Raw genomic sequence first — 22,967 nt, 5'->3', positions numbered from 1 at the left:
GGTGATGTTATAGACCTTCTACCTGGTCTGATAGAGAAACTTCCCCAGGTCTGTGAAGATATGTTAACATTGGAGCCCTGAAAATCATTTCAGTGAGTAGTATTTCTTTAGCCATCTTCTCATCCTTAAGTATTGTCAGCAAACTAAGGAAAATAACAAGGGCGGTTCCCTGGTGGTTCAGTGGGTTAACCACCTGACTTGATTTCGGTCAGGTCATGATCTCATGATTTTGTGAATTTGAGCCCTGTGTCAGGCTCTACATGGTGACAGCAGGGAGCCTGCGCGGGACTCTTTGTCTCCCTCTGTCTCTGCCCCTTCCCTGTTCACACTCTCTGTCCTCCTCTTAAAAATAAATAAGAAGGAATCTTCTTCCTAAACCAAAAGCCCACAGAATATGTCCTTGAGGGCAGTCGTAAGTACTGTAGTAAACCAGCAAGTAGTGACATTTCTTTAGAGTATTGTCATGATTACTTAATTCTTATTAGATAATCTAGTGAAATTCAGAAGTATGATACAGTTTAAGTTCTGCTTTCTATCTTCACTCAGCTATGTAATTTTTTTTAAATGTATATATGCATCATGTGGCTATCAGTCCTTATTTACACATAAAAAATTAATACTGAATGACATCAGAGATTATTCTTTATTTACCTTCTTTTATTGAAGTGTAGTTGACCTACAATGTTCTATTAGTTTTAGGTCTACAACATAGTGACTGGACAGTTATGTACCTTCCTTAGTGTTCACCGTGATCAACTGTAATCGTCCTCTGTCATCATACGACATTAGGACAGTGTTGGCGACTATATTCCCTATGCTGGATATTACATTCCTCTGACTTATTTTACGAAGCTTGTGCCTCGTGAAGGATATTTCTACTTAGTCTTAATGTTACGCTAAGGATGGTTAAACAAATCTATTTTATTGAAAACAGATTCACATTTTTTCTTTTGGCACCATTTGCATGTATGTGCCCCTGGTGTCAGGAAATTCTTTATTGATGACCTAGCATTTGATTTGGGGGATTGATGGTATATTTTACTTGGGTTCAGTAAAAAGCAGTTGAAAACTTACTAAGATTTTAATTTAACACAATTGATGAAAACAGTAATTTATTTTTAAATTCAGAAAAACTATTGCCACAGTTGAGCATACAGCATATTGAAAGGGAGGTACTGTATAAAATTACTGTGAAATTGTCTTGCTTTCAGATATTAAACCATTTTGACTTAAATTTTTTTTATGTCTTTTCATTTATTTAAAAAATTTTTAATGTTTTATTTATTTCTGAGAGACAGAGAGAGGATGAGCAGGGCAGGGTCAGAGAGAGAGGGAAATATAGAATCTGAAGCAGGCTCCAGGCTATGAGCTATCAGCATAGAGCCTGATGTGGGGCTGGAACCCACAAGCTGTGAGGTCATGACCTGAGCTGAAGTCGGATGCCCAACCGACTAAGCCACTCAGGTGCCCATTTTTTATTTATTTTTGAGAGTCAGAGACAGCACGAGCAGGGGAGGGTCAGACAGAGAGAGATACAGAATCCAGAGACAGGCTCCAGGCTCTGAGCTAGCTGTCATCACAGAGCCTGATGCGGGGCTTGAACCCGTGAACTGTGAGTTCATGACCTGAGCCGAAGTCAGACACTTAAGCGACTGAGACACCCAGGCGCCCCTAAACCATTTTGACTGTAATGCACATCACTTAAATTCAGATATTTTCTTGAAGTTTAGGAAGACATGAAACAGAAAGGAGAGAGAGAACTACCAAAAAGTTGGAAGATGTACTGTCGGCAGTCATGTTTTCTTAGGATTATTTATAGGAGCACGCATGGCAGTCAGATGCTCATGCATATCCTGAAACTTCTATCGCACATTAACTGTCTAGTTAGCAGAGTTGGAAAAAGAACCTATAAATACAATAAAAATACTTGCTGTTAGGATTTTGTTAAAGTTTTGTACACACAACTACCTTATCATTTCTTAAATATTTATTATCATTTTTTGTTTTGAGAGAGATTGGGACACAGGATCAAAAGAAGGCTAAGCACTTGAACCCATGAACCATGAGATCATGACCTGAGCCAAAATCAAGAGTCAGACATGTAACCTACCGAACCACCCACGCGCCCACAGCTACCTTATATTATATGTGGCACATCTGTCTAAACTTATGGCCTAAACACAATCCTTGCTTAACAAAATGATGCATAGTTTACCTATGAAAACAACTGAGTGAGGATAGCTAAGAAAAAAATGTAAGAAAATGTTAATTTTTTAACCAAAGAAATTGTATTATAAAAATTACACATTTAAGTTATTGTAATGATATGAGCACTGATATATATATGTATATCATATATATGTAGGGGAATCAAAATATAGTCCAGAAATACTGAGAGAGGAACGACTTTTCAATAAAAAGCGCAGTCAATTGATTGTTACTCATTTGGTGAAATGTACAAAATACTACTGAATATCATTGGTTAGGTTAAGTCAGTTATTTCATGGCTTACCATCAGTGACCGTGTTTTGTGTAATGTCATGCTTTGATCCATGGTGTAGTAGGAGTCTAGACACATAAGCTCTAGTTGTAATTGACTAAGCATGTCCTTGGACAAATCACTCTCTCTTCCCAGTGGGTTTCTTTCTTTTTTTTTTATCCCCTAGAATAAAAATGGAATTGAATTAGATGAGCAGAGAGTTCTTAAAAACAGTCTCTTTTTATGAACACACCTACATTCAGGAAAGTGGAAAGTGGATTTTAAAATCTCGTTTAAGGTTCCCCAGGTGGCTGCATTGGTTAAGCGTCCAACTCCTGATTTTGGCTCTTGTCGTGATCTCATGTCTGTGAGTCCAATGCTGTCAGCACAGAGCCTGCCTTGGGTTTCCTCTCTCTCTCTCTCTGCCACTCCCGTGTGGGCATGTGCTTGCTCGCTCGCTCTCTCTCTCCCTCTCTCTCTCTCTCTCTCTCCCTCTCCCCCAGCGTAAAGAACTTTAAAAGAAATCGTGTTTAAAAATAGAACAGTTCATGTTTAACAAAGATTTTCCTTTTAAATGAATGTATGTATCTTTCATGAAAGAAAGTTAGTATCCTTTTCAATATTTTCTCTCAAAGGGATTTTTAGCTAATCAGATGAGAGCTGAAAACTTGAAGGATGCATCTGTGTTACCTGATTTGTGCCTAAGTCATGCAAATCAGTTGATGATTATGTTGCAAAATCACAGAAAGCTGCTGGATATTAAACAGAAGTGTACCACTGCGAAACAGGAACTAGCAAATAACCTACACGTCAGACTGAAGTAAGTCATTCTGTCACATCTAACTTATGATGTTTAGCATTGGTTTCTTAAAATTTCTACCAAGTAATGGAGTATTTGTCTCTTATCATTATATTGAAATATTTGACTGGTTGATTAACTTGGGATTAGTTCATTTTTATAGAGTTTGTGTGTCTCAATTTCATTCTATAGGTGGTGTTGCTTTGTAATGCTTCATGCGGATCAAGATGGAGAGAAATTGCAAGCTTTGCTCCGCCTCGTAATAGAACTGTTAGAAAGAGTCAAAATTGTTGAAGCTCTTAGTACAGTGCCTCAGATGTACTGCTTAGCTGTTGTTGAGGTTGTAAGGAGAAAAATGTTCATAAAACACTACAGGGAGGTATGGAAATTGAATTCTGTTTTCATTGTGTATGAGCCTTAACGAGTTGGTGTGTGACATTAACCTGAGCTTTCCTCCTCTTAGTGGGCTGGTGCTTTAGTCAAGGACGGAAAGCGATTATATGAAGCTGAAAAGTCAAAAAGGGAATCCTTTGGGAAATTATTTAGTAAGTGTTCTCTTCACTACTAAATTTATTTTTAACGAAAAACGCAGTTTCTATTTTGTAGATATGAATGTATTATGTAGAACGTATGTGCTACATTATATACTAGTATTAATAGCGTTAATTATTATTGAACTCTGGGGAAACATTGCTTTTAAGGTCTGTAGATTTGAATCCATGGTTAAAATTCAAATATGAAGAATTGCCCATTTGTTTTTTTAAAAACCAGAGGTTCCCCCTCCTCCTCCCCCCCAAAATTATAAAATAGCTATATTGTTCATTTCTTCACACAGGGAGGTCCTTTTTGAGAAATCGTCTGTTTAAGGGACTGGACTCCTGGCCCCCGTCTTTTTGTGTATGTATTCTCTTCTTTTTCTTTTTAATTTATTTCTTAATGTTCACTTATTTTTGTGAGAGGGGGAGAGCATGAGCGTGAGCAGGGGAGGGGCAGAGAGAGAGAGGAGACACAGAATTCTAGCAGGCTCTAGGCTCTGAGCTGTCAGGCCAGAGCCCAACATGGGCTCGAATCCAGGAACTGTGAGTTCATGACCTGAGCTGAAGTCAGACGATTAACTGACTGAGCCATCCAGGTGCCCCTTCTGTGTGTGTTTTCTAACCGTGACTGAATTTTCTAAGTGTTCAAACCTTTATTTCAGAAGGAGGGAGATTTTTCAGGAAGATGTAGAATTGTTTTTCTATCAACATTAAATGTTTCTGGCTTTAAGAGCCAGTTCTCATGTAACTTTAAGATATGTTCATAGCTTTCGATCATGAGTTTTCCTAACACAGGAGGATAAGCCATACTATACTGTTTTGTTTTGGTTTTGTTTTCTTTAAAAAAATTTTTTTAATGTTTTTATTTCTGAGAGAGAGAGACAGTGTGAGCAGGGGAGAGTCAGAGAGAGAGGAAGATACAGAATCTGAAATAGGCTCCAGGCTCTGAGCTAGCTGTTAGCATAGAGCCCAGTATGGGGCTTGAACCCTCGAACTGCGATATCATGACCTGAGCCGAAGTCAGACACTTAACTGACTGAGCCACCCAGGCGCCCCAGCCATACTATACTGTTAAGCGGTCAAATGGTAGGAACAGATATTATTTTGTCCTTGTCGTTTCCCCTCCTCTTTACCTCTCCCCTGCTCCTTTCTCTTTCCCTCCCGGCCCCTTCTGCCCTCTCCCTTTACATTCTCTTTACCACCATTACTACCACCACCCCATCCACCCCATTATTCATTTCTTTACAGTCAGGTGGTCTTCATTGTAAGCATGAAAAATACGATAGTGGTTTTAAACCAGGATTACTGAGGATCATTCATTTTATTTCATGGGAATAAAAGGATTCCACAGGTCAGAAGTTTGGGAGATGCTGTAGGTATTTTGTTGGTTCCCAGTTGCCCTGCCTAGCTATTAAACATGGTTCTGTACTGCAGGATTTCTTAGGGCTTTAACTCTGTAATTTTGAATATCTAACTGAGCGATGTAATAGGGCTTCCTGTACTCTTTTCTGTAGGACCACTGTTTAATGAAGACTGACTTGACATTTCTGAATCTGTTTAGGTAATGAATCCAACAATTGGAGTTGCTTTAACAGTTGTATTTCTTGGGGCGCCTGGGTGGCTCAGTCAGCTAAGTGTCGGACTCTTGGTTTCCGTTCAGGGCACGATACCACAGTTACCGGTGTCCCAGCCCCACATCCGGCCTCATCCCGACAGTGTGGAGCCCACTTGGGATTCTGTCCTCTTCTCTCTCTGCCCCTCCCTACTCACGCTGTCTCTGTCTCTCTCAAAGTAAATAAACTTAAAAAGTTGTATTTTTTGTCAATATTATAAAGAAATGATATAAGTATAATTTGCTTTTAAAGAAGCTGAAATTGAGTAAGAGTTTGTATTTTTGAATATGTAATGGAAAAAAGATCAAGTAAAAGGCAAGGAAAGGCAGTGTTACATAGGAAAAGCTTTTTACAATATTTAAACAAGGCTTGGTAATAAGAGATAGGAATAGAAATAGGGCGAGGGCTAGAGAGATCTTCGTGGTCAGGCTATATAAGTCAAGGAAAAATTCGGGAGTAGCCTGTGTGCTAGGGAAGCAAATGAGTTCCTTTAATGTTGATAGGCTACTCGTCAGTTGATGGACATTTAGGCTTTTTCCATCTGGCTATTGTGGGAAAATGGTTAAGGAGAGGGAGGGAGACAAACCATAAGAGACTCTTAAATGCTGAGAACTGAGGGTTGACGGGGGTGGAGGAGAGGGGGAAAGGGGTGATGGGCAGGGAGGAGGGCACTTGTTATATGCAGACCAACTTGACATTAAACTGTAAAAGAAAATAAAAATGTTGACAGGCTACTATCCCATTTTTAAAAATCTGACAAGAGAGAAAGGAAGAGTCCTGTTAGTTAATCATCAACAGCTTATGGTTCCCAGTTATTTAAGACTCAGAAAAAAGTATATACCACATTGTATCGAGTAGTGCTTTACTTTTATTTTGTTTTATTCTACTCCTTAAATGTCAGTAGGTGATTCTGTAGCACTTTTGCTTCTTTGTTATACTGGAATTAATTACAGTAAAAAAGCATTTATAAATTTGTCCTGTATGTTTTTGGGAAATTTTTGTTTTGTATAGACACAGAAGCCTCGGAAGTTTGACTGTGAACTCCCAGATATTTCATTAAAAGATTTACAGTTTCTGCAATCATTTTGTCCTTCAGAAGTCCAGCCATTCCTCAGGTAAATGTCATGAGTATTTTTAACTTTAGTTATCACCTTAAAACGTTTTCCTTATTTTGGAGCTGTGGGAAGTAGCACTAGTCACTGTAGCATTTGCCAGAATATAGAAATATGATAGACTGGCTTTCCTATCCTGCTTCAGGAAATTTCTAGGGAACGTGCAGTGTAAATGATCAGAAAATGAAGATAAAGCAGAAGGAAATTAATGCCGTATCTGCAGTTAATTTTTTTCCAGTAATTCCTCTGACTTTCTGTATACTGTGGGGGATTTCTAATTCACCACTTTAATGATTATGCCTCAGCTGTCTGAAGCTATTGCTGATATTGATTGAAAGAGGATGTTAAAACTGTAGTTATTTTCAACACAGTTTAAAATACCTGCAGGTAGGTATCTGTCTTGTCGTTGCCTAGTCAGAACTCTAATTTAGTTGCATTCGTTTTCAGGGTCCCCTTACTTTGTGACTTTGACCCTCTGCACCAGCACGTACTTGCTCTGCACAACTTGGTGAAAGCAGCACAAAGTGTGGATGAGATGTCACAGACCATTACAGATCTACTGAGCGAACAGAAGGCAAATTAAGTTCCTACCCGTGGTTTGAGTCATTGGCATTGCACGTTTGTGTTGCTGTCGCTCTTTTGTAAGCCTGTCCCTCTCTTTTCCAGGCTTCCGTGAGTCAGGTGTCCCCGCAGTCGGCTTCCTCACCACGGACCGAAAGTGCAACAGGAATTGCAACTACTACCTCACCAAGAACTCCTCCCCCGCTTGCTGTTCAGGATCCCTTGTGTCCTGCAGTGTGTCCCTTAGAAGAATTATCTCCGGACAGCATTGATGCCCATACCTTTGATTTTGAGACTATTCCTCATCCAAACATAGAACAGACTATTCATCAAGTTTCATTGGACTTGGATTCCTTAGCAGAAAGTCCCGAATCTGATTTTATGTCTGCTGTCAATGAGTTTGTAATAGAAGAAAATCTGTCCTCTCCTAATCCTATAAGTGACCCTCAGAGTCCAGAAATGATGGTGGAATCACTGTATTCATCAGTTATCAATGCGATAGACAGTAGACGGATGCAGGATACAAACGTGTGCGGGAAGGAGGAGCTGGGAGGTCGCGCCTCCCTAAACGTCCAGTTGGAAAGATGCCGAGGCGCTGCCCGGGACTCCCATCTCAGTGTACAGGCCGTCAAGGAAGACCTTTGCCACTTGAGAACATTTGTGCAGAAGGAACAGTGTGACTTCTCAAATTCTTTAAAATGTACAGCATTAGAAATAAGAAGCATTATTGAAAAGGTAAGGTATTCTCTGGAATTAACACTAAATGAAAAACACGAAAAAGAACTGCAGTCTCTCCAGAGCGAATACGAGGACAAACTTGGGGCACTAAGAAAGGAGAGTGAAGAAAATGAGAACAAAATTAAGAAGCTGACCGGAGACTTGGCCCGCCTCGAGGAGGTCTTACAAAACAAAGACAACGAATTTGCTTTGGTGCAACATGAAAAAGAAGCCGTCATCTGCCTGCAAAATGAAAAGGATCAGAAGTTGTTGGAGATGGAGAATCTCATGCATACCCAGAACTGTGAAATCAAGGAGCTGAAGCAGTCGCGGGAGGTGGTGCTGGAAGACCTCAAGAAGCTGCATGAGGAGAACGATGAGAGGCTGCAGCTGCTGCGGACGGAGCTGCAGTGTTTAGAGCAGAGCCACCTGAAGGAGCTGGAGGACACGCTGCACGACAGGCACACGCAGGAGTTTGAGAAGGCGGAGACGGACCACCGAGTGTCCTTGGAGAAACTGAAAAAGGAAAATCAGCAACGAATCGACCAGATGCAGGAGTCTCACGTCGCGGCGATCCAGGAAAAAGAGCAGCAGCTCCAGGAGTTAAAACTCAGAGTTTCTGATTTGTCCGACATGAGATGTAAGTTAGAGGTCGAACTTGCACTGAAGGAGGCGGAAACCGATGAAATAAAAATTTTGCTGGAGGAAAGCAGAGCCCAGCAGAAGGAGACCTTGAAATCTCTTCTCGAACAAGAGACCGAAAACTTGAGAACAGAGATAAGTAAACTAAACCAAAAGATTCAGGATAATAATGAAAGCTATCAGGTGGGCTTGGCAGAGCTGAGAACTTTAATGACAATTGAAAAAGATCAGTGCATTTCCGAGTTAATTAGCAGACACGAAGAGGAATCCGACCTGCTCAAAGCTGAACTAAACAAAGTCACATCATTGCACAACCAAGCATTTGAAATGGAAAAACACCTGAAAGAAGAAATCACGGAACTACAGAGTAAGTTGGACGCAGACTTGAGTGCTCTTGAGAAGCAAAAAGATGAAAAACTCAACCAACAGGAAGAGAAGTATGAAGCGATTATCCAGAAACTTGAGAAAGACAAAGAGAAACTTGTCCAGATCCAGGAACAGGACAGGGAACAGTTAATTCAGAAGCTTAATTGTGAGAAAGAAGAAGCTATTCAGACTGCCCTCGCAGAGTTTAAGGCGGAGAGAGAAGCTGTTGAGAAAGAGTTATTAGAAAAAGTTAAACATCTTGAGAATCAAATAGCAAAAAGGTAAGAATTACTTTAGGCTATAATTAGAAAATTAATACATTGGTGATTCAAATTTTAGTGTCATGTATAATCTCAGTACCTTGATATGTTTACTTATCTTGGGTAAATATAGTAACAGATATTTTTCCATAGTAAAATCCTTTATACCCAGTGTTTCTTAGAAACATTTAAAAACTAACACTGTATACACCCATTAGTGGCTTCTTAAAACATATTAGTATCTTGATGGGGCCCCTGGGTGGCTCAGTCGGTGAAGCATCCGACTCTTGATTTTGGCTCAGGGCATGATCCTACGAGTTATGAGATCGAGCCCTGTGCAGGACTCCTTGCTCACAATGCAGAGCCTGCTTGGGATTCTTGCTCACTCATTCTCTGTGCCCCTCTCGCACGAGCACATGTGTGCGTGTGCACTGTCTCTCAAAATAAATAAACTCTTTAAAAAAATAGGAAAAAATAATAAAGTGGATTAGCATTTTGAATTTCCAGAGAATGATTTTTTTTTTTTTTAAGCAAATTGCAAGTGTTTTCAAGGACTTCTTCCTTTTTTATCTTATTAAATTCCTTTGGTTTATTTGAAGTTTTTTTCCCCTGCTTTCTTCCAGTTGAAAATTGCTTTTTTTCATTCATTTTAAATTGTGTACGTATGGGGCACGTGGGTGGCTCAGCTGGTTAAGCATCCCGACTCTTGATTTCGGCTCAGGTCGTGATCTTGTGGTTTGTGGGATCAAGCCCCCCGTTCGTGGGACTGAGCCCTGCATCAGGCTCTTCACTGGCAGTGTGGAACCTGCCTGGGATTCTCTCACCTCTCTCTTTGCCCCTCCCCCTGCTCACTCATGCTCTCTTGCTCTCTCTCTAAAAAAATAAATAAACAATATAAAAAACTGTGTGTATATGAAAGATAACACCTTCCTCTTGAGCATGGCTTAGTAAATGCTAAGTTCTAAATTGGGGCTTAATAGTTTCATCGTTATTTTCTTGATAATGAAAGTTCAGTTATTCCCTCTGTGGTTCAAAGGATAACTTTTTAAAATTCAGGTTTTATACCCGGATTGTGGTGGGTTGTTTGCATTTTTAATATTGTTACTGTCTGGTGTTACCACCTTTTGATCAGAGAAAATAGTCTTCAGTTATTTCTGCTCCTTAAATTCCATTGAGGGGTTTTATGGCCTAATAAAGAATTTCTGGAGCATCATCGATGAGCTCTATCATTAATTCTTCCAAGTGAATGTATTTATAGGTTTGTATCCCTGATATATTTTAACCTGTTTCTTGCCTAATCACTTTTCCAGTCTCTTGTGATTGACTTTCTGCCGTGTAATATTCATATCTTGATCTACAGTTAAGCTTCCCTTTCTGTCTCGAAAACAGAAACACTGTGGATTCTGGGGGCTGTGGAGGGTTTTGTCCAGGAATTAGGGCTGGCACGAATGTTTACAGAGTCAGAGGGTCAAGGTCAAGCAAGTGACTACTGAGAAGCAGGAAAGCTCTGGGTGAAATATCAGGAAAGCAGATGCTAAAGTACCCACCAAAGCTGCTAGTCACTCATGGCTCACTGGAAAGCTGCCGTGGCAACTGGAACTTCCTTGTAGCGCCGGCGATGGGGCTCAGGCTGGCAGCTTTCCATTAATTGCCAGGAGGCTTGCGCGGAGCTCCGTCTTGGGCACCCCCGCCTCGGGCAGAGCGAGCCTGGACTGCTTTCTGCTTTCCATGTCTGGTGCGTGTATGCTCTCTCTCAAAGTAAATAAACTTTTTTTAAAAATAGGGAAAAAATAATAAACTAGACTAGCATCTTGGATTTCCAGAGAAAGATTTTTTGCAAATTTCAAGTGTTTTCAAGGACTTCTTCCTTTTTTAATTCATTAATTTCCTTCTTTTGGTTTATTTGTAGTTTTTTTCCTAAATTCTTTTCATTGGCAAACTTGCAGTTAGAGGGGGATTCTGGGAAATATAACATCTCTGCAGCACAGTACAGATTAGATTCTAGAAGAGGAGTGAGAGTAGGTGCAGGTGATGACAGTGCAGCTCTGTATATATACACCCCATTTCCAACTCAGGGGTCCTTCCTGGCTCTACCCACCGTGAATTCCAAATAAAGACACTTAAAATGTCATGTTTCTGTTGGACGTGATTCAGCTTATGTCTCTCACATTACCTCAGATATCCTCACCCTCTTCAATACACAAGACTCGAATTCTGTCATTACAGCCACCCTAGAGCTCTGTCCATGTCTCTGTCTGCACAGACACAATCTCTCTTTGATATTCTGTAGGCTAAATCCTGAAGTACAGGGTTAACTGCAATTGTCAACAAGTACTACATACTAACATAATGAGAGAAGGGGATACGGATAAAAAAAATTGATCTCTATGTAGAGGTTTAATTACTGTATAGTCTTTGTTTCTGTAACTAGTCTTGCAACTCTGGTAGGCACTTAGAGCTTCCTTGTATCACTCACTCTAGTTTTTACCTCAGATGTTACCTCAGCTGATTTTACGTGTTGGCCGGACGAGACAGCCATTAACGATTCCTCCTGTAACACACTTGATGTAGTTTCTCCTCTGACTATTTGTCCATGGACACAGCAGTGCCAAGAGACCCCCTGGAGAAGCTTCTGACTTCCAGGCATCTTCCTCTGCCCTTACGGTGTAGGAGCAAGTGTTTTCCATTGATAAATTCGGTCATATCAGTACACAGGACAGCTTCTTCCTTTGTGCATTGACTCTGCGCTGTGATGAGCCCTGGGTATCCATGTGGCAGTTTCAGCTTCCAGTTCAATGGGACCCTGGTTCTGTCTCTTGGTAAAGGAATTCTTTCAGGGGGAACTAAATTGGCATAGTCCAAAGTTGTAGGATGGAAGGAAAACTTTTGTTATTGGCTCATTGAAATAGCAGTTATTCTAGTTTTCATCATTGGTTCTCCAACCAGTGTCTATTAACTGTGGGAGAATTCATCTCACAAAGTGTAGTATTGGGTTCAGGTGTCCTGCATCCTTCACCCCTAACCATTCAGAGTGTCACCCATCTGCTACTGTGACTGAGGTTTCAATGCAGTGATCCACAGTTGTCTCAATCCCGCGGCTTTAAGGATTGGCATCCTTACGCGGTAAGATAAGTGACTTCCATGGGCTGTAGGCCTTGGCTACAAATGTTTCCCTGTAAAACGGAATTCGTTGTTCAGAAGCAGTTCTACTAGAATATTACAGCAGTGAATAAGTCTTTTTGTATGTTCAGATACATTGTGGGCACGAATGATAATTCTGTTTGGAGAATAATAAACTGTTCCTGGTGAAGACGGATTACCATCCTTTATATGACAGAAGTGATCAGTGTAATCAGCCTGCCATCAGGTGGCTGGGTGGTGTCCCAGATGAGCACTTCTGTATCGCGGGCTCACCACTCGTTACTAGATGGGTGGAAACCCCTGCTGCTGAGCCTGTATGTAACCCCGCTTCCTGCCTCTGTGGAGAGTTGCCTGTGAACCTTCTGAATAGGACTGATTGATACAGAATGTTCACCTTGCCCATCTGAGAATTAAGAGGTTCCTCACAGTGGGACATAATATACTCAGAACTTACAAGTGCTCATACTTAGGTGTCCTGCACATTTAAGACTTGGATCTCTATTTCTTTTCCAGAAATCTTGCCACCAGATTTCAATCTAGTTTCTCCCATGTCCCTCACTATGCAGCTGAGCCTTTGACCAGTCCCCATGAATCACTATAACTCTAGACCCCTGACCATTTCTCCTCCTAAGTAACTTCAGTACGCTGCCTGACATACTGCCACTGGGAACGTTCCCTTCACTACTGCTCTTGAGAGCCACTCCTCAGCGGGGCTGCGTACCTCGAATCATGTCAGTATATTTTGCAGAATCATGATGAACCCAGGCCTGCCAATTTTTTTCGCTCATAGTGAATGTCAGAGTGGTGATGAAGAGGAAGGAGGCAGTGTGGCAGGAGAAGGCACCTTGGGAATCTGAGCCTGCATTTCGTTGGGGCTCAGGTATGCCACATCTGTCCTGTGATAGAAGATTGCTGTGTATACCCAGCCTTATGGTGTGATGGCTCAGACAGTTTTCACTTTATGATGGGCAGCCCAGGTCACACAGTAGCTTGGGGGACCATGGTCAATCTTCCAAAGTCTACAGACCCAGTGTAGCAAGCCACAGTTACCTTACAACGGGAAAATGGTTATGCGCTTCAGAATTCTCCACTTCAGAGTCTCCACTGTGATTCTCCTCTGGGACTTGCCAAAGGCTCTATCCTGTATTCATTTCTGCTTCAGACACGTCAGGCATCTTCTGAGAAATCCCGCTCAAGGGACAGAGCAACGTGCATGTCCCTCTGGGCCTTTTGCAGAACAGGGAGCCTCACAAGCAGTTTCATAAACGAGTCAGTGGCACACCCAGATGTACTATATTATCTTGCCTCCAAAATTCAGAGATGCTTCCCCAGTGGCAGCGTGTCCCTTCACCATAGAGGGGATATATCATGTGATCAGACCACCAGACACTTAGAAATGACGCCATGCTGACGAGCAACTGGAGTTTGATGGGCTTGATTGCCCCTCCACTGGCATGCCCGTGTCCGGCCCTGGGAGCTCAGCTACTTGTGGCTTCCTACTCCCCTGACCCAAGGAGCATAAATGTTGTGGACATATTATATTGGTGTGACCTTTTTCTTTTTTCTTTCTCCCCACCTCTCGGATTAGTGTGATATCTTGAGGAATCGCGAGAAGACTGGTATCCCTGCCAACCTGGTTTTAACAGAGGACTAGAGAATTGGTGTAACCCAGAGACGATAAGACATTGGAAGTGTATTGCTGTTACCGTAGGTGAAATCTGATGGACTCTGGGTTGAGTCTGTGTACTGCGGTTGACGCACTGGACTCCGGGACTCCAGCTTACCACTTGTTTTTGTAAACAGAGCTATGCTGGAATACACAGATACCCACCCCGTTACCTGTTTGTTGCCTGTGGTTGCTTTTGGCATAGTTGAGTAGGCATGACAGATCATCTGGCTAAAATGTTTACTCGTCCTTTTACAGTGAGTGTGTCAGCTCTGCTATATACTTAGAGCTATGAAGGGAGGGGAGAAATCACGGAGTCTGTAGCCCCATGTCTGGTGGTAGTGGCCTTGTTGATTAACCACAGCAGAGAAGTCAGATGTGAAATAATTTGTTTTCTTGGAGTTGGTACCTGATTAAATATATGGGAATCCATTGTTTTTGTATATTTTCTACAGGACACATACTTAAGTTGAATAACAATGTGATAGAAATTTCCCTTATATCATGTGAAGTGAGGCAGTTCTAGAGATTTTACTTGGCTTTGACCATAATAGTTCTCCATTCCATAAGTAAGGGAGCCAACAGGAAATCTCCAACAGCTGCCTTTATGTCTGTTCCACCAAAAATTCTGGATGTAAGGGTGTATCACTTACCTCTGGTGAGGGACCCACTGAGTCCAAACACCATTTGTCATCTGGCTCTCCTGGTGGACCACCGTGACTTTGGAGTCCCCTCAGAGCCAGTATTCATTACTCCTTCAAAAGTTGGTTAATTAGAGTACACACTCAGCCTGAGAAGTGGGCACAGGTCCCTATACTTAAGACTATAAAAGAGACCGTGTTATAAAATGTTGGCATTGTACTTTGTGACTGACTCAGGTCTTGGGATTGGGTGAGGGGTGGTGATTCTCTTTATTTAAATTAGCTCTCTGAGCAATTGATACTGAGTTTTTAAAAAACAGGTTTTTAAAAAAATTTTTAATAATCATTTGTCATCCCATTGTGTTATAGCCCTGGGGACAGCCAGCGCCAAAGAGTTTTTGCAGGGCAGACCTTCTAATTGCCGCCCTGGCATTGCTGCCTGTGACAGCACCACATGGTGTCTCTGGTTAAGTGCCCCTAATTGGCCTCCACCACTGCAGAGTCTTGTCATTCCCATTAAGTTCATTGATTTTCCGTGGCTTCCTCTCCTTCTGCCTTCCCTGTCCAGCAGAGCACCACTACAGAGCTTTTCCAAGTCGAATTTCCTAAAGCTTTGGTGAAGGGTGTATTCTGTGAACCCTCCCCGGGTATAAATAATAAGTCTCTTCCACTGTGCCTGTCACCATCATTCTTTGGATGTCCTCCTCAAGACGGAATTTGTTCCTTAAAAACCATTTTCTAAAATGAAAACTAGTGAGAAGAGCGCCACTGTCGTTGTATGTTCGCAGACCTCTTTAATGTTTGGCTTGATGGAGTCTCCTGTTTTCTGCGTCCAATCTGTTGCAATGTCTTCTGATCGATGGATGATCAAGATTCAGCCTTTCACTTACATGTAACTGGAAAAGAGGAATCTTTCAATAGCTTTTTCTGATACTTTGTGGATATTTCTTTGATACTAAATAAAAACCCAACAAACAATGGTTTCTTAAACATTAGTTTCAGTGTGGGATATGAAACTGTCAACTGGATTGTTTTCCTACTGTTATATGCTAATATCTGTCGAGTTCTCTGTCTTAAACTTTGGATATTGTACTCATGCATGATTTTGTAGCACAACGAATTGGTTGTTTGAAAAACACTGGCTCACTGAGTTAAACAGGTCTTGTAATTACTGACATATTGTATCGACAGAAAAATCAGACGTTAACATACCTGCCAATTTTATGAAAAAGATCTTAGGTACTGAGAAGCTCTCAAACTCATAGTGGCAGGTGCGGGTTTTCTAGGATTTGGAGGTTTTTTGTTTGGTTTTGTTTTAAGTAATCTCTTTGTTTAGCATGGGGCTCGAACTCATGATCCTGAGATTAAGAGTTACATCTTCTACCAACAGAGCCAGGCAAGTGCCCCAAGTTTTATAAAATTTTAATTTGTTTTTAAAGAATCACATTTTACCATAGGTAACCAAGTCCGTCAATTGTTCATTGAATTAACACACTCATGTTGGTCCTTTTTGAAAAAATGTCTGTTGAAAAACTCAAATAACCAAAGATCGTTATTTTTCAAATAGAAATAGTATAGCATGAGAAAAGCAGGTAATTCAGCACACCGCCAGAACGATTACACAGGTACTTTTCTGTGAGACGGACACAGAAAGTACTTCCAGAAGTGGCAGTGGTGCTGTATATGTGCTCATGTTGTCTCACTGAACACTGAACAGCACATGCTTGGTGGCCAGGATGCAGTAGTACAATTTTTACCACATTATGGATATTCCAAAATACACCTGCCTTTTTCTTTTTCACTTTGAGTGCCTTGGTATAAAGGAAACGACGACTAAAAGTACGGATTGGCAAGATTGCCTTTATGTTAAGGTGTCCGCGATCTTACCATCTGCAGATGTCAACAAAATATAAGAGACTGATCATTTTAGTATTATTGTGGAAATAGTTTCAATCTTACTAACCCCTTGAAAGTGTTCTAGTCAACCCAACGTTCTGTGGATCGCACTTCGTGAACCTTTGATACGGGGATGGGCTGGTAAACTGTGTAAATGGCAGCATTGTAAACCTTTGACAAGGTTTCCATCCGTGCTACTCACCTAGCAAGAGAGAAGTGAGACCATGTAAATGAATGGGTGTGGGTGCGGCTATGCCCCAGGAGAACTTCAGTCACACAAACAGGCCTACCCACTGGCACCTGCCTGCCTGTAGTCTAGAATAGCTTGCTGTGGCCTTGCCTTTTCTGGTAAATGTTGGCCATTAGGTCTGGGTTTCAGGAAGCAGTCCAGCCAATTGTTAACATTGAATGCAAAGTCTGATGATTGTACCCATCCAGATAATTTTGGCCTAAGTTATCATAATGTTTACCTTTCTTGTTCAAACTCTTTTTGGATGTATTCCCATATATATTTCCTATATTGCTACCAAAATAAAAGGAAAACTTTGCAGTTGCGATTCCTCCGTGGTTAGGTTTTCAACTCCCCTGGGATCTGCGGATTGGAAAGTAGAGTTGGGTCTGGAAGTAATTAACAATTAGGGGAGCTGGTTGAGAAGGACCAACTTGTGGAGATGGGACCCTCAGGCGAGGTGACACTAATCTGTGGGCAGAGGCCGCTGCTGGCAGAGAAGACTGGGTGGGATTTGCGGGGGACACTGTGGCGTCTCCAGAGCCTTTAGCCACCTGACCCAGGCAGCTCTGGGTATCTGTGGTCATGCCTGATCTCTGAGAGTTCCATTTTCCATGGGCAGTGAGGTCATGAGTGCCTTCAGATTGAAGCAGATCAGAGAATCCATTCCAGATTCCTGTCTTTATGCTTTTCCCTCCCAAGGATCGTATTTGTATCTGTTAGAATTGAGTTTAGAGAACAGAATCTCTTAAATACTCCAGGATTAAAGGGTTTAATATTAAAATGAGAACTTCTGTGAATTTGGGGATGGGGTAAGAGGGTTGCTGCCAAAAACCTGGAAATCTATAGGTTCAAAGCCGTCAGAAGCACCAAAGTGGGTGGCTAATCAGGGAATTGCTACAGGGTCACCATGGCTCAGTCGGTTAAGCATCAGACTCTTGATCTTGGTTCTGGGATGGAGCCCCACATCGACTCTGCACTGACTGCACAGAGTCTGCTAGGTCCTCTCTTTTCCTCTCAAAACTAAATAAGCATTTTTTTAAAAAGGAAAGGAAATGGCTATAGTTACTGGGAGACTTATATACCAGTTGTCTAGTGGGACACCAGTGCAGGTATTTCACGTGGAAGCCCATTAGGGACCTTACGTAGCCCACATATCTAGCCATAGCCACCTCTAGAGATTGACAGACTCTCTTGTCTATCATTGGCAAACTTGAACTCAGAACTTCCTGGGAAGGGTTTCTCGACAGTGTCCTTCTAGGCTTCTCGGTCAACACAGAAGAAACACTTGAAAAAAATAAGGAAGGGCTTTTGGGTGACTCAGTCTGGAAAAGCACCCGCCTCTCAATATAGGCGCAGGTCAGGATCTCATGGTCTGTGAGATTGATCGTCATGTTGGGCTCTGTGCTAACAGCACAGAGCCTGCTTGGGATTCTCTCCCTGCCTCTCCCCTGCTCGCTCATTGGCTCTCTCTTTCCCCCTCCCTCTCCCTTCCCCTCCCTGGCCCTCCGTCCCTCACAAAATCAATAAACTTAGAAAAGAAAGGAAACTTGAGAAGAAATGATGCTGAGATGAGGATGCCGTCCAATGCGCCTCCTGGCTCTCCACCACTTGGTTGGCCGCACGTGGGCCAGAAGCGGCATGGAGAGAGCCAGTGCGTGGGAGAAGCGTCCGCAGGGTCTAGGCGTGTTCACAGAGCCTGTGAACCCCTGGAGCCCCCACCAGCCCACAAGGACCAGGCAGGCTGTTAGAGCAGTGCTCACGGGATACACATAGCCAGAGCCATGAAGAAATACAGACGGCTGATATGTAAATAGCTTGTCAGGCTACGTGGTATTAAGGAAATGCAAAATCAAGATACATCTTTTCCTTGGGAAAAATCAATAGCTTACATTATTTTTAAGGGGAAAAGCCTTTCTCATACACCTATGTACACAGAGTGCAAAGAGTGTGTGTTGTGTGTGTGTGTGTGTGTGTGTGTGTGTGTGGTGTGTTTGCATATGTTGGCAAACTTCCCTACTGCACCGTTCATAGCCATTCCTCCAGGGAGTCGTCAGTCTAGAACTGAGTACAGGAGGTACGTTTCTGTTTTATCATTTTAATCTCCTTTTAACAAAAAAAAAAGTTTAAAAAGCTCAGGATAAACAATAATAGTTTACTGGCCCCAAATCTGATATACTTACTGATAGGAGATAATTCAAGCATCATGACAGTCTAGTATGTATTTACTGCATGTTTTTTTATATATTTAAATTTTAGTTAATACACAGTGCAGTATTGGTTTCGGAAGTAGAATTCAGCGATTCGTCACTCCCATGCAACACCCAGTGCTCATCCCACGTGTCCTTAGTACCAATCACCCATCTGGCCAAACTCCCCATCCCCCACCCCCCCATCAACTCAGTTTGTTCTCTCTCATTTAGAGTCACCCCCAACCTCCTATGTGTTCATTTGTTATGTTTCTTAAATTTTACATGTGAGTGAAATTACATGGTATTTGTCTTTGATTGACATAATTCACCTAGCATAATACATTTTAGCTTCATCCACTTCACTGCAAATGGCAAGATTTCATTCTTTTTGATGACTAAAATGCCATTGTGTGGAGTATACACCTACACACACACACCCCCCACATCTTTTTTATTCATCAGTCAATGGACAGGGTTCTGTCCATAGTTTGGCTATTGTTGATAATGCTGCTATACATATTGGGGTGCATGTGCCCCTTCATCTGTATTTTCGGATCCTTTGGGTAAATACTTGATAGTGCAATTGCTGGATCCTATGGTAGTTCTGTTTTCAGTTTTTTGAGGAACCTCCACACTGCTCTTCAGAGTGGCCATACCAGTTTACATTCCCACCAGCAGTGCAAGAGGTTCCCTTTCTCCACATCCTTGCCCACACCTATTGTTTCTTGTGTTAATTTTAGCCATTCTGGCAGGTGTGAGGTGGTATCAGAATCATCATGGTTTTTTTTTTTTAATGTTTTTTATTTATTTCTAGGAGAGAGAGAGAGACAGCGTGAGCAGGGGAGGGTCAGAGAGAGAGGGAGTCACAGACTGAAACAGGCTCCAGGCTCTGAGCTGGCAGTCAGCACAGAGCCCGACGTGGGGCTCGAACCCACGAACCGCGAGATCATGACCTAAGCGAAAGTCGGACGCTTAACCGACTAAGCCACCCAGGCGCCCCAGAATCATCATGGTTTTGATTTGTATTTCTCATGATGATGACTGATGTTGAGCATCTTTTCATGTGTCTTGTTAGCCACTTGGATGTCTTCTTTGGAAAAGTGTGTACTCATGTCTTCTGTTCATTTCCTTTTTTAATGTTTATTTATTTTTGAGAGAGAGAGACAGCATGAGCAGGGGAGGGTTAGAGAGAGAGGGAGACACAGAGTCTGAAACAGGCTCCAGGCTCTGAGCTATGAGCACAGAGCCCGACATAGGGCTCGAACTCACAAACCGTGAGATCATGCCCTGAGCCGAAGTTGGATACTTGACCGACTGAGCCACCCAGACGCCCCCTCTTCTGTTCATTTTTTAACTGGATTATTTGTTTCTGGATGTTGAGTTTGATAAGTTCTTTATAGATTTTGGATACTAACCCTTTATCAGACAAGTTATTTGCAAACATCCCATTCTGTCAGTTGCCCCATAGTTTTATTGGTTGCTTCCTTCACTGTGCAGACACTTTGTAACTTAATGAAGTCCCAGTAGTTCATGTTTGCTTTTGTCTAGTAAGAAGTTGCTCTGATCAAGGTCAAAGAGGTTGCTTACCTGTGTTCTCTAAGATTTTGATGGTTTCCTGTCTCACATTTAGGTCTTTTAATCCATTTTGAATTGATTTTTGTGTCTGGGGTAAGTAAATGGCCCACTTTCATCCTTATGCATGTTGCAGTCCAGTTTCCCCTGTACCAGTTTTTGAGGAGACTTTTTTTCCATTGGATATTCTTTCCTGCTTTGTCAGAAGATCAGTTGACCTTTTAGTTGTGGGTCCATTTCTGGGTTTTCTGTTCTGTTCCACTGATCTAATGTGTCTGTTTTTGTGCCAGGGCCATATCGTCTTGATGACAACAGCTTTGTAATAGAGCTTGAAATCCAGAATTGTGATGCCTCCAGTTTTGTTTTTCTTTTTCGGGATTGCTTTGGCTGTTGTGGGTCTTTGGTGATTCCATACAGATTTTAGGATTGTTGGATCTAGCTCTGTGAAGAGTGCTGGTGGTATTTTGATAGGGATTGCATGAAATGTATAGATTGCTTTGAGTAATACAGTCATTTTAACAATATTTGTTTAATCCATGAACATGGAATGCTTTCCCATTTCTTTGTATCCTCTGTAGTTTCTTCTATAAACGTTCTATAGTGTTCAGACTATGCATCTTTAACCTCTTTAGTTTATTCTTTGCTATCTTATTGTTTTTGGTGCAATTGTAAATGGGATTGATTCCTTGATTTCTTTTTCTACTGCTCAATTATTGGTACATATATATGCAACAGACTTCTGCATGTTGATTTTATATCCTGCAACTTTGCTGAATACTTGTATTTGCTCTAGCGATTTTTTTGGTGTAAACTTTCAGGTTTTCTACATAGAATATTGTGTATCTTCAAATAGTGGAAGTTTGACTTCTTCCTTGCTGATTTACATTCCCTTTCTTTTTGTTGTCTCATTGCTGAGGCTAAGAATTCTATACTCTGTTAAATAGTAATGGTGAGAGTGGGCATCCACGTCTTGTTCCTGACCTTAGGGAAAGGCTCTCAGCTTTTCCCCAATGAGGATGTACCTGTGGGTCTTTCATGTATGGCCTTTATGATGTTCAGGTATATTCCTTCTATTCCTACTTTGTTGAGGGTTTTTATCAAGAATGGATGCTGTATTTTGTCAAATGCTCTTTCTGCATTTTTTCTATTACTGTGATATAATTACATTGAGTTGCAAACATTGAACCAGCCCTGCACCCCAGAAATGAATCCCACTTGATCATGGTGAATAATTCTTTTAATTTACTGTATAATTCATTTTCTGCTATCTCGTTGAGATTTTTTTCCATCCAGGTTCATCAGGGATATTGGTCTGTAATTCTCCTTTATACAAGTGGGGGTTTTGCCTGGTTTTGGAATCAAGGTAATGCTGGCTTCATAGAATGAGTTTGGAAGCGTTCCTTACATTTCTGTGTTTTGGAACAGTTGGAGAATAGTTATTAACTTTTTTCTTTTTTTAAAATTTTTAATGTTTGTTTATTTTTTTGAGAGAGACAGAGACAGTGCACAAGCTGAGGAGGGGCAGAGAGAGGGGGAGACACAGAATCTGAAGCAGGCTGCAGGCTCTGAGCTGTCAGCACAGAGCCTGAAGTGGGGCTGGAACCCACGAACAGTGAGATCATGACCCAAACCAAAGTCGGACCCTTAACCAACTAAGCCACCCAGGCGCCCCTTAGCTCTTCTTTAAATGTCTGGTAGAATTCCTCTGGGAAGCCATCTGGCCCAGGATTTTTGTTTGTTGGGAGATTTTTGATTACTGATTCAGCTTCTTTGCTGGTTATGAGTCCGTTCAAACTTTTCTGTTGTTTCCTATTTCAGTTTTGGTAGTTTCTAGGAATTTGTCTATTTCTTCTAGATTGTTCAGTTTGTTGGCATATAATTTTCCATAGTATTCTCTCATAATTGTTTGTATTTCTGTGGTGTGGGTTGTGATCTCTCCTCTTTCATTTGTGATTTTTTTCTATTTGGGTCATTCCTCTCTTTTGATAAGTCTGGCTGGAGGCTCATCAGAGACCCGCTCTTCGTTTTTTTGATCTGTTCCATTGATTTGTTGTTGTTGTTGTTGTTTGTTTCTCTGTCCTTAATTTCTGCTCTAATCTTTATTTCCCTTCTTTTGCTGGCTTCAGGCTTTATTTGTTATTCCTTTTCTAGCTCCATTAGATGTAAGTTAGTTTGTATAGTTGGAACCTTTCTTGCCTCTTGAGAGAGGCCTGAATTGCAATACCGTTTCACCTTATGACTGCTTTAGCTGCATCCCAAAGGGTTTGGACTGTTGTGTTTTCATTTTCATTTGCTTCTATTTTTTTTTTTAATTTCTGCTTTAGTTTCCTGGTTAACTCATTCATTCTTTAGTAAGATTTTCTTTTTTTTTTTTTTTTAATGTTTTTTTGAGAAAGAGAGAAAGAGACAGAACAAGCAAGGGAGAGGCAGAGAGAGAGGAAGACAGAATCGGAAGCAGGCTCCAGGCTCTGAGCTGTCAGCACAGAGCCCTACGCAGAGCTCAAACCAATGAGCAGTGAGATCATGACCTGACCTGAAGTCAGAG

General features: G+C 41.5%; 1 protein-coding gene across 6 annotated transcripts in view; it reads left to right on the top strand.

The window, feature by feature from the left end:
• RB1CC1 (RB1 inducible coiled-coil 1) overlaps positions 1-22,967 on the top strand; it is an 88,837-nt gene that overhangs the window by 42,413 nt on the left and 23,457 nt on the right. For 5 of the 6 annotated variants that reach the window (XM_039254264.1, XM_039254265.1, XM_039254262.1 and 2 more), the window contains 7 exons: positions 3,115-3,299; positions 3,471-3,657; positions 3,742-3,823; positions 4,114-4,175; positions 6,439-6,542; positions 6,987-7,113; positions 7,206-9,106. In XM_039254264.1, the coding sequence (XP_039110195.1) occupies positions 3,115-3,299; positions 3,471-3,657; positions 3,742-3,823; positions 4,114-4,175; positions 6,439-6,542; positions 6,987-7,113; positions 7,206-9,106 (2,648 nt within the window). Of the gene's footprint in view, positions 1-3,114; positions 3,300-3,470; positions 3,658-3,741; positions 3,824-4,113; positions 4,176-6,438; positions 6,543-6,986; positions 7,114-7,205; positions 9,107-13,814; positions 13,955-22,967 lie in introns of those variants that run through there. The other variant, XM_039254267.1, reaches the window with a different exon arrangement.

The sequence above is a fragment of the Hyaena hyaena genome, unplaced genomic scaffold (assembly GCF_003009895.1).
Source record: "Hyaena hyaena isolate Hyena2069 unplaced genomic scaffold, ASM300989v1 scaffold_475, whole genome shotgun sequence".
Taxonomy (NCBI): Eukaryota; Metazoa; Chordata; class Mammalia; order Carnivora; family Hyaenidae; genus Hyaena; species Hyaena hyaena.
The sequence above is the reverse complement of the archived record's forward strand: the minus strand, read 5'-3'. Positions and strand labels throughout refer to the sequence as shown.